The sequence below is a fragment of the Myotis yumanensis genome, unplaced genomic scaffold (assembly GCF_028538775.1).
Source record: "Myotis yumanensis isolate MYYU_CA2020_CCGP unplaced genomic scaffold, mMyoYum1.0.hap1 SCAF_8, whole genome shotgun sequence".
Classification (NCBI taxonomy): Eukaryota; Metazoa; Chordata; class Mammalia; order Chiroptera; family Vespertilionidae; genus Myotis; species Myotis yumanensis.
Genome location: NW_027223759.1, coordinates 9205170 through 9217377, shown reverse-complemented (window position 1 = coordinate 9217377; position 12208 = coordinate 9205170). Strand labels below are relative to the sequence as shown.

The following is a 12208-nucleotide window of genomic DNA, read 5'->3' as shown; positions in this document are numbered from 1 at the left end:
TAGAAATTTGTCTTTTCTAAATTTAATTTAATTTGCCAATAACAGGTCAAAGGGTTATGCTAGTAAGAGAATGATTATCCTCCCTGGTGGGCCCTCAGCTCCTCTCAGTAATGCTTTATGATCTGTCATTATAAATGTACAAAGCAGCTCTTCACTCTGATCTCCTTCCCCAACCCCCCTTCTTCTTTCTTCTAGTATGTCAACTTCAGTAACTTGATTTGCTTTGCTTCCCAGCCTACACCTCGTAGTTAACTACTTGAGTATTTGCTACCTCTCTGAATTCCCTTCTTTTTTTTCTGCCATTTCTACCTTGCTAATCTCTACCTTTGGATTTATCTCTCTTCTGTTTATTTCTAGGCTATCCTGCATTGCCACAGAGCATCACATAATATTGTTTCTGACTGACCTCCATAAACAACTTTAGCTTGACCCCTAGTGCGTGGTGTTCTGGGTCATCTCATTCACTCTCTTGGCCTCAGTTGCTTTTTGTATGTGAATAACTCTCATAACTCTATCTCCAGCCCAACCCAGCTCAGATCACAATCTTCAGCAGTAGACACAGATATCTGAATATTAGAGATTTCCATGTGGATGTCCCTGTAAATAATTCAACGTACATAAAATTTAACTCATTTTAAATCCATCATTCCCACCTGCCCCTGCTGCCTGGCACAGTTCCTGTCCACCCCATACATGTAAAGTTGTCTATGCCAATTACTCTCCAAATCCTATTGATTTCACCTATATAGCTTTTGACACCTTACATTTTTCTCCTTGACACCTAATTCAAGCCAGTTTTGTCCCTCCTCATCTATTCCTCCCATTAGCCCGTGTGATCTTTTAAAAAGAACATGTTACTTTCCTTCTTAAAACCTTTCAGTTACCAACTGACTAGGTTCCTAGTAAATGCTCATAGTCCTGGGAATAAAATCTAATTAATGTCAGTTGACTTACCAAGACCTTTGTGACCTAGCCCCTGCTTACCTTTCCAGTTTAATCTACCAATTAAAAGGCTGCTGCACCTCCCATGTCCTTTTACCCCCAGCATCTGCAGGTTGAAAGTAGTATGAGCTGGAGAGAGAGCTACTAAAATTGGAACGCTTAAGTTTTGTGTACTAATAATAAAATTGTGCTTTTATCTGTACAATTTGGGAATCATTATAGTTATTTAGCCATCCCAGTTCTTCTGTATTTTTTTATAAGCTTTAAATAAGGAAACTGGTTGATTATAAAATTGGCAATAACAGGTACTGAACTTTAATTTTATGAATGCTATCTTTCCTAACAGCCTGGGGTTCAACATTGTGCTTTATGGTTTGGGTTCTAAGAGAGATTTACTAGAAAGGTTTCGAGCCACCATGCTGCAAGATTCCATTCATATTGTCATCAATGGTTTCTTTCCTGGAATCAGTGTGAAATCTGTAAGTTTCAAAAATGTTAAAAGGAACCACATCATAACTCCTGCCAGTCTATACCTCCACATTAATGAGGTTGCTACTACTCATTCTGGAGTATTCAGTTTTTGTTTTTAGACTTCCTACTAGTAGGATTGCATACTGCTTAATTAAGATGAGCTTAGACTCAGAAGGTTCTAGCTTTGAATCCCCATCTTTGAATTTCCTACTTCTTAACTGATAATGTATTAAATCTTAGAGAAAAGTTAGCTTTGTGTACTGTACCAAATACTAATAATATTTCTCTGAAGGACAGGATTATGTGGGACCTCAATTTTTATTAGGCTTTTATGTCACTTTGGTACTCTAATAAAAATATAAGTAATACTTTAGTTTTATAATAATTTATAGGTAATTTTTACTCCAAATGTTCATATTTCTTCATCATTTGAAAATTAATATGAACCTTTTGGGTGCTGGATATTAACTGATGTAGTATGCCTTTTTAAAAATGTCAGTGTTTCTGTTCTGTTTCCTTTGATAAATCAATAGTTTTCTAATGTTTCTCATATTGTTGGGGGTATTTTTTGGGGGGTAGGGTTTGTTGCATCCCTCTTATTATCTTTACGTCCTTGCTATTCCATGTTTTCTTCCTTTTAGCTCTAACTTCTGCAGTATATATATTTATGAAGATAGATATACTTAAGTACCAGGAAACTTTCTTGTTTTGCTAACCCTCACCTGATTTTCAGAGAGAGTGGAAGGGAGGGGGGAAGGAGAGAGAAAGGAGAGAGAGAAACATTGATTTGAGAGAGACACATCGCTTGGTTGTCTCCCTGACTGAGGCCGGGGATGGAACCTGCAATCCAGGTACATGCCCTTGACCAGGAATCGAACCCTTGAGGGCCAATGCTCTAACCACTGAGTAACACTGGCCAAGGCCCAGTAGCATTTTTTAAAAAGTAATTTTTTTCATACTTGGAGGGAAATCTATATTCATTTTTAATTTATAAAAAAGGATTGATTTGCTAATTGTATTTATCTTTTATGCAGAATAAGTTATAATTTATGTACCTCTTGCACTTCTATGATACAGATCCTCAATTCTATAACAGAAGAAGTCCTCGATCATATGGGTACTTTCCGAAATGTACTGGATCAACTAGACTGGATAATAAACAAATTTAAAGAAGGTAACATGAAGTAGATGCTCTAGTTTTAGGGTAAAACTAAGCATACACTTACTTATTCATGTATTAGTATACACACAAATGAGGATTATTTTTACTTTTCTCAATGCTGATTTAGATTACTCTAAAATAATTGTGTTTTCTTTTTCTATGAACTTCACTAGTTACCTAACAAGAAAAAATTATTCCTACTACTTTGATTTTTTTTATAAGCCAAAGCCTCTTTTTTTTTTTTTTTTTTTTTTTTTTTTTTTAAAAATATATTTTTTTATTGATTTCAGAGAGGAAGGGAGAAGGAGAGAGAGATAGAAACATCAATGATGACAGAGAATCATTGATTGGCTGCCTCCTGCACAACCCCTACTGGGGATCAAGCCCGCAACCCAGGCATGTGCCCTTGGCCAGAATCGAACCTGGGACCCTTCAGTCCGCAGGCCGACGCTCTATTCACTGAGCCAAGCCGGCTAGGGCCAAAGCCTCTTTTTTAAAAAAATATATTTTATTGATTTTTTACAGAGAGGAAGAGAGAGGGATAGAGAGTTAGAAACATCGATCAGCTGCCTCCTGCACACCTCCTATTGGGGATGTGCCTGCAACCAAGGTACATGCCCCTGACCAGAATTGAACCTGGGACCCTTCAGTCCCCAGGCCAACGCTCTATCCACTGAGCCAAACGGGTTAGGGCTAGCCAAAGCCTCTTATTTCAGAATAATTTTCAGGTTTCATTGGTGATTGTAAAGTGCCTCCAGTCAATTGGTACATTTTATGTGATACTCTTATATTTAATATTTTTATTAAAAATTCTTATTTATTCTGAGTAAATATTGCATTTCAGTAATTTCATATACTAAAATATGGAATGGAAAAAAAACTTTTGTTATTCTTTGGTGTGAATTTTCTGGTTATGTGAGCATTTCAGAAAATTAGAAATAAAATTATTTAGGCTTTAACAATTGTCAGTCAGTCATTGCTTAAGAATTAGAAGGAGTAATTTGTTATGCTTGATTTGATGGGTAATTTTGGTATCGTTTTTATGCTCATTAAAATAGATGCCAAAGTCGTTTTATATATATGCATATGTGTACTAGATACGTATTATATATATAATACATGTTATATGTGATATACACTGAGTGGCCAGATTATTATGACCACCTGACGTTTATAGGCAAATTAGCTATAATTTCACGCTGAAGTTGCTAGAGGGCCAGACCATTATAAATAGGGAAGCAGGTTGTTTACCACGACAGTAGAAGTGATTTTTTTCTGAAGATGTGGGTAGACAACGTGATTTAACAGCCTTTGAATGTGGGATATATTTAAACGTGAGTGGCCAGATTATGACCACCTGACGTTTGTAGGCAAATTAGCCGTACACTGCATCATATGGGATATGGAAGCCGAAGGCCTGTTCGAACACCTTTGCTGTCTGCAGTTACCAAGATAAAACGTCTCCAGTTCGCACAGGAACACAAGGATTGGACAGTCAAGCATTGGAAAAAAGTCATGTGGTCCGATGAATCACATTTCCTGTTGCATCATGCAGATGGCAGAGAGAGAATTTGGTGGAAACAGCATGAAAGCATGCACCCCACATGCATAAGTACAACCCTTCAGGCTGGTGGGGGCAGTGTTATGGTTTGGGGCATGTTTTCCTGGCATGATTTGGGCCCTTTAATTCGTGTGGAACAATGTCTGAATAGCACAACATACCTAAGTATCGTTGCTGATCAAGTTCATCCTATCATGTTGATGGCATATCCCAATGGAGATGGCTTCTTCCAACAAGACAATGCGCCATGCCACGGTGCTCATATTGTGCAGGAGTGGTTTCAAGAACGTGAGGGAGACTTTACCTTGCTTAGGTGGCCCCCACAATCACCAGATCTCAATCCAATTGAGCATTTGTGGGACAAAGTGAAAAGAGCCATCAGGCAGCTGGTTCCACAACCATCAAATCTCACAGAACTGGACAATGCTATTCATCAGGCATGGTGTCAGATTCCTCGCATCACCTTTCAACATCTCGTGGAGTCAATGCCAAGAAGAATCTCCGCAGTATTGAAGACAAAAAAGGTGGCCCAACGAAGTACTGATGGGGTGGTCCTAATAATCTGGTCACTCAGTGTATATATATATCCCACATTCAAAGGCTGTTAAATCGCATTGTTTACCCATATCTTCAGAAAAAAATCACTTCTACTGTCGTGGTAAACAATCTGCTTCCCTATTTATAATGGTCTGGCCCTCTAGCAACTTCAGCGTGAAATTATAGCTAATTTGCCTAAAAACGTCAGGTGGTCATAATAATCTGGCCACTCAGTGTATATTTGTTATATAATTATATGTAATTACAATTGTAAATATAGTATATGTTATTTATGTATAATTTATATTTATTGATGTATAATTTAAAATTTTTGACTGATGGCTTCTTGCATTCAAGGAACCCTAGTCTTTTAAAATGTGTCATCTCAGAATTTTTGTCATTATATTGTCTCTCTTGTCCCTCTATCCCCAGGGCAAGAGCAATGTACTTACTCTCTCTAAAGGGCTCATCCTTCATCATAACTACCAAATGCCCATTTCTTATCAACTCCTGAGAGACTTACAAACAGCTTTAAAAAATATGTATAGGACTTCTTCCAGAAATCCTAGGGAAAAAATTACCTGATTCTACTACCCTTCCATGCTATTTTACTTTCCTATTTCAATATGATTTTAGAGTTTTTGAAGACACATCTGCCTTCTGCTCTTTACCTCTTTCCTTCTTAATTTCTTCTGTGTTACTTAAGCTGTATACCTGAAGGTCACCTGTAATTTCCTTTTTACTAAACATTGGCCTTGGCTCATCCTTTATCTTGATCTGCAGTATTGGATGGTGTTGAGAGCTTCATCCTCCAAATTCTTCATTGACTTATATTTTACTTCTCTCACTTTCCTGATTCCTTGAGCAATAATATCCTAAGCCTCCCCCTCTCTTTTATTATCTCCTTCGGCTGTTGTGATAATAAGGCTTTTCTATATTAAATCTTAATGGTTAACGAGAACTCTCTCTCTCTTCTTTTTTGTGTGTCTTTCCCCTCCACTCCAACCTTGCAATTCATCATGCTCAGATTCACCTCCAATCTATATGCATCTTGCCTTATTACCTATACCTTATTAAAATGGCTTTTTTTTTAAGGTCTGATTCAAGTGCTAACCATTCCAGTTAAGTCTAATTACTCTACTCCCTATTGATTTTCAATTAATTTTATTTTTTTAAAGAGTTTAATGATGTCTTGCCTATTTTATGAATGACTGACATATTTTCAAATGAATTGTATATTCCTAAGCAATAGTAACTTTGTCCTTTCATATATTCTTTAATCCATATTTTATGTGGTGGGGATTTCACAAATACTCATTGCAAATAATAATTGAATTATTTTTCTTTTTAGATTCTTCTTTAGAACTCTTCCTTCTTATCCACAATTTGGATAGCCAAATGTTGAGAGGAGACAAAAGCCAGCAAATTATTGCACAGTTGTCATCTTTACGTAACGTATATCTTATAGCATCTATTGATCACCTCAATGCTCCTCTCAGTAAGTTAAATATAACTATTTTTCTTTCTTGAGATATCAGTCTTACAAGATTAATTTTCTTAATGTTGTCACAGCATTTTTAATTTTTAGTACAGTTTTATTTTTGTTGCATTTTTAAAGACACAGGTAGCCAAGAATCTAGGTGTCCTCAATCTGACTTAGAACATAATTATTGGAAATAAAAATTCAGGTTCTAAAGTAAGTGTTTTACACCTAAACCTCGAAAGAGAGGAGACCCAACTGTTATTTTGGTCTTTTTCTACTCTGACGTATTGCAACATTTATTTTATGCAGTTTAGTTTAGAGACTGTGATAATCTTATTGAACAAAATGTTAAATTATTCAAGCTTGCCCTAACCGGTTTGGCTCAGTGGATAGAGCATCGGCATGAGGACTCAAGGGTCCCAGGTTTGATTCTGGTCAGGGGCATGTACCTTGGTTGCGGGCACATCCCCACTGGGGGGTGTGCAGGAGGCAGCTGATCGGTGTTTCTCTCTCATCGATGTTTCTGACTCTCTATCCCTCTCCCTTCCTCTCTGTAAAAAATCAATAAAATATATTTTAAAAAAATATTCAAGCTTTTTAAAAGAATGCTGTGGTAGCACTAATATATTTTAACTTGTATTTAACATACCAATGAAGGTTCAAATGCTGATTGATCATGAGATTGTCAGGTACTGATTTGGATGGGGAAATGGCAAAAACAAAAGTTTATAGGATTCATTTTTTTATTTAATGTTTTCTCATTCTTTCCTGGAGTAGAATTTAGTAACAGGACAATATGAGAATAATTAGTAATTGTTTTTATTTCTTTGATTTTGTGCTTTAGTGTGGGATCATGTAAAGCAGAGTCTTTATAACTGGCTCTGGTATGAAACCACTACGTATAGTCCTTATACTGAAGAAACCTCCTATGAGAATTCTCTTCTTGTTAAACAGTCTGGATCACTACCACTTAGTTCCCTAACTCATGTCTTACGAAGCCTTACCCCTAATGCAAGGTAAGAATGAAAACTATAGTTTCTTTTATCTATTTACTTACTTACTTGGTAGTAGAGCTGGGGCTAGAACCCAGGTCTCTTTCATTTTTTTAATTTTTATTGATTTCAGAGAGGAAGGGAGAGAGATAGAAACATCAATGATGAGGCCAGTATGTAATATTCCTTGGAGAAAGGAACAGAAGCTAACATAGACAAGCCAAGTATTCCACATTCCCTTCATGTACTTTACTATTAGCTGTTATCTTTTGATGTTAACATTCTGGATTTAAGCTCCTGTGTGTTTTTCTCCATAGGGGGATTTTCAGGCTACTAATAAAGTATCAGCTGGATAACCAGGATAACCCTTCTTACCTAGGTATTCAATATTTATATTAAATTGTGTCACTTTTGTTTCACCCCATAAATTCCTTTTTCTGGAATCTAATAGCACTGCAGTTTTTCACAGCAGTGAATAAATGGTTTGCTCTGTGATCCTGTTGTCTGCCACATAGCAAATTATCCTCACAACCCTATTGAGAGGCAAACCCCGCTTGCTTTTTGAATTTCGTGTGCTAACTATGGATGTGTGTCTACCAATTACATACATTTCATACATTGGGCATCTTGGGAGATTTTCTTCTGATTGAGTAAAAATAATGTGTTAAACATTTTAATAATCGTTCAGCTCTCATGACTTACTTATTCCCACTTTAATAGTCAACTTTATTCACACTATTTAAAACTGCCTGTAGGGTTATATAACACTTGGTCACAGTTGCCTATTTTCAACCAATTATTTTTGTTTAAAAAATATAAGCCACAGTATTCTCTAGTTTTGCTTCTTCCAGAGGCACTTACCTTGGTTTTAAATCAACACTTAATGACTGCTTTGCAATACTGTGGCCACAGCACTTTATCTCTGTGCTCTTTGATGTGGGTATCCATATATGGGGTTCTATCTGAAATGCTGACTTATGTTCACATCTGCTTTTCAACTCTCCAGGACTTGCTTTTCAAGATTTTTACCAGCAGTGTCGGGAGGCATTCCTTGTCAATAGTGATCTGACACTTCGGGCCCAGTTAACTGAATTTAGGGACCACAAGCTTATAAGAACCAAGAAGGTGAGACTTTGCTGTTGCAGCTTTATATTCCAGGAAGAGCATTGCTTGTTTACTTAAGGACAAGGGTGCCTCTGACCGAGATCCAATTGTGTTACTGAGGCTCCATAGTGGTCAAGGATCCATTTAGGCAGTGGGCCATTTGAGCTCTGTACAGAGATAAGGTAGTGAGATTAGAGGGCCAGGAACTAAGCCTAGAAGTGTGACAGTTAATGGCCAAGTAAAAGATAAGCCTGCAAGGTGAGAGAAACAGCCAGAATGAGGAAGAAAACCAGGACATGATGTTACAGAAGCCAAGAAAAGCATGTTTTAAGAAAAAAAGAACCGTCTGCAGAATGGGCCTTTTAACGCTCCTGGAGCCAGTTGTTTGCAAATACGCTTGTTCAGTGTGGAAGTACAGTCAGGTGCTGCTGAGCGGCCAGAAGAGGAGGACTAAACAGATGATTAGGTTTAGGAATATGGAATCTCTTGGTATAAGCCAGCAATTTTTAGCCGGTGTGTCACGACACACTGTGTGCCCCAAGAATGTTTAAAACATGTAATACCTGACTGTTTAGTCAGGGGCACTGACCTCTTTTCCCTGAGATTGTCAAATAAAATAATGACAACAGCCAATACAATAGCTATCCAGTGAATGAATCAAAATTATACCTATTTTTGTAAGATTGGCAAAAAAATGTTTTTGGGTGTGTCACAGAATTTTAGTGGTTTATGTGTGCCATGAGATGAAAAAGGTTGAAAATCACCGATCTAAACAGAAGCTCTTTTGGTGACATAATAGTGGCAGTAGCTCGGTTGGACTGGGCTGAGGGAGAGGTGAGGAGACCACCATTGTTAGACAACTCTCTGAAAAGGTGCCGAGGCTGGTGATAGATGGAAGAGAACGAGGTTACTTAATGGGAGATACTAAATGTATTTTAAAACCAATGGAATGGATCCAGTTGAATGGGAAATTAAAGCACAAAAAAATCAATAGTATAAGATTGTATAAAGGAGGATGAAGAAAATAATCCACTTACCCGCTAGACTTCTTTTCCACTAGAAAGTGGCCTAAAAACTCAGTGTATTTTAAATATATATATATGTATATATGTGTGTATCTGTGTGTGTATGTGTGCCCTTTCCCCTTTTATACTGCTAAATTTATATAAAATATTAAATGCATTTTTTAAACTATGATAGGATTCAAATTTATCTTACAAATGACTAACATCCAGGGTATTCTTTCGTCTTTTAGGGAACTGATGGAGTGGAATACTTACTCATTCCTATTGATAATGGGACGTTGTCGGAGTTCCTGGAAAAAGAGGAAGAGGAGTCCTGAAGCTCTCCTTTACTCCTGAATATTCTGTGGAAGGTTGTACTCCGGCTGCCTCTCCTGCAGTCTAAACTGTGTTTACATCCAGCACCAGACTCTTTCCATTGTACAAGATTTAAAAGTGGGAGGGGGATGTCATGAATTAGAACCTTGATTAGCCTGGCTAGTTAATTACCAGCTCTAGTACTATGCTATTCAGTGGTCCTCAAGTTGGAGAAACTGTGCCTTTCATTCATTACCTCTCTGGAGATTCTTGCTGGAGTGAATAGTGTGCTCAGGGACTGTTTGGAACTAGATGTTTTTAATTCTTTTATATTAGAGGTGATACTACTCCTGATTCTTTGAGGGCCTTTTAACACTCCTGGGGCTACTTGTTCCAGCGTGCAGAAGTACGAAGACATTGGCATCACACAGATCTGCTCTGTGTCAGAGCTGATAAGTGAAATGGAGAAGACTTACTGTTTCTGAACTGGCTTAACGAAAGGAATAAAATTGGGGAAAACTAGGCGATCCAGCTTTCTCCTTTAGGATTTAAACTACATACTGGGTGGAGGCGGGGGGTGCATGACACTATTCAGTTGGGATAGTGGGAAAAGCATAACAAGTATATAGGGTGTATACCCAGCCTAGAAAGCACATGAAAAATATGAAACACTTAATGTTTGTGCCATCACCTTCATGATACAAGTAAGAAGCCAGGCTAGAGAAATACTTTTGAATTTTTTAGTCACTATCTTCAAGACAACAGAAAATAAAAATTTAAGTATTCTTGTATATTGATCTATTTCTTTTCTTGAATAACATGCAGGTGAGTAGCATATTAATAGCTGGCTTTAAATTAAATTTTAAATATTTTTTATTGGTTTCAGAGAAGAAGGGAGAGGGAGAGAGAAATAGAAACATCAGTAATGCGAGAGAATCATGGATTGGCTGCCTCCCACATGCCGCACATGCCCCTGGATCGAGCCCACACCCAGGCATGTGCCCTGACTGGGAATCAAACCAGGACCTCCTGGTTCATAGATCGATGCTCAACCAGAGCCACACGGGCCGGGCTGGCTTTACATTAATTGATTTCTCTATCAAGTACATCTAAAACTCACTGTAAGGCATTTCAGTCTTTTTCTTAGTGACAATTTCAAGCCTTCTAAATATTTACACGAGCCTTTTTCTGAAGAAAAAAAGGCTAACCATGGTCACTGTACTCAGCTTATAGTTTTCACATATTCCCTGAAATATTTCATACTTGGAAATGAAAATCATCATTAATATCACTGTAATAAAGTATATATCACATCAGCATTTTTTATTTTGTAAATGCCTTTTGTGAAAATATTTCCCAAAATGCTCAGAATTTTTAAATCATTTCTTTGTGGCATATAATTAATCAATTTTATATTAAATCCATCAATTAAGGGTTTTATCTTAAAGACAATTACTATTAAAATATTTAAGAATTTGTACATTACTAACTCTAAAACTTTTCTTTTTAATTTTTTAAAAAATATATATATTTTATTGATTTTTTACAGAGAGGAAGGGAGAGGGATAGAGAGTTAGAAACATCCATGAGTGAGAAACATTAATCAGCTGCCTCCTGCACACCCCTAACTGGGGATGTGCCCGCAGCCAAGGTACATGCCCTTGACCGGAATGGAACCTGGGACCCTTGAGTCCACAGGCCGATGCTCTATCCACTGAGCCAAATCTGTTAGGGCTAAAACTTCTTTTAATTGTGCCAAAGGCTAATGAAAAGCAGTTTTTTTCTACTCCTTGATCCAATTCCTTAGGCCAGTGGTCGGCAAAGTGCAGCTCGCCAGCCACATGCGGCTCTTTGGCCCCTTGAGTGTGGCTCTTCCACAAAATACCACGTGCGGGCGCGCACATACAGTGTGATTGAAACTTTGTGGCCCATGTGCAGAAGTCGGTATTTTTTTTTTTTTTAAATATGTTTTATTGATTTTCTAGAGAGGAAGGGAGAGGGATAGAAAGTTAGAAACATCGATGAGATAGAAACACCGATCAGCCGCCTCCTGCACACCTCCCACTGGGGATGTGCCCGCAACCAAGGCACATGCCCTTGTCCGGAATCGAACCCGGGACCCTTGAGTCCGCAGGCCGACGCTCTATCCACTGAGCCAAACCGGTTCTGGCAGAAGTCGGTATTTTGTGGAAGAGCCACACTCAAGGGGCCAAAGAGCCACATGTAGCTCACGAGCTGCAGTTTGCTGACCACTGCCTTAGGCAACCATTCATAGCCTAACCTTCCAGAGGTAGTCTATGCACAGATAAGGGTTTTTGTCTATTTGTTTTCCTTTTAAAAACAGAAATGATAGCATATACTTACTGGCTTGCACTTTTTTTTAAATTATCTAGTTTATAACTTGCAGTATAAAAAAGTACACAAAATCTTTAATGATCTAATGTGTAAACTTTACATTTGCCCTTAAATATCCACTAGTTTATTTTTATAATTTTTGTGACTATACTATTTGCAAGAAGAATATGTCAACAGTCTTTATTATTAATAAAATTCCAATTTGGATAGAATCACTTTTATTTATAGTATTGTTTTTTTCAGTAAAAACATATTGAAGTTCTTCAAAACTAAGCGACCCAG

The 12208-nt window shown here is 37.5% G+C and overlaps 1 protein-coding gene across 3 annotated transcripts in view; it reads left to right on the top strand.

The window, feature by feature from the left end:
* Nucleotides 1-12119, top strand: part of ORC2 (origin recognition complex subunit 2) — a 28682-nt gene extending 16563 nt beyond the window's left edge. For 2 of the 3 annotated variants that reach the window (XM_070421801.1, XM_070421802.1), the window contains exons 12-18: nt 1289-1421; nt 2491-2587; nt 6025-6171; nt 7001-7172; nt 7466-7527; nt 8155-8273; nt 9508-12119. In XM_070421801.1, coding sequence (XP_070277902.1) covers nt 1289-1421; nt 2491-2587; nt 6025-6171; nt 7001-7172; nt 7466-7527; nt 8155-8273; nt 9508-9594 — 817 coding nt within the window. In that variant the 3' untranslated portion in view covers nt 9595-12119. Of the gene's footprint in view, nt 1-1288; nt 1422-2490; nt 2588-6024; nt 6172-7000; nt 7173-7281; nt 7373-7465; nt 7528-8154; nt 8274-9507 lie in introns of those variants that run through there. The other variant, XM_070421803.1, reaches the window with a different exon arrangement.
* Nucleotides 12120-12208: the final 89 nt, after the last annotated feature.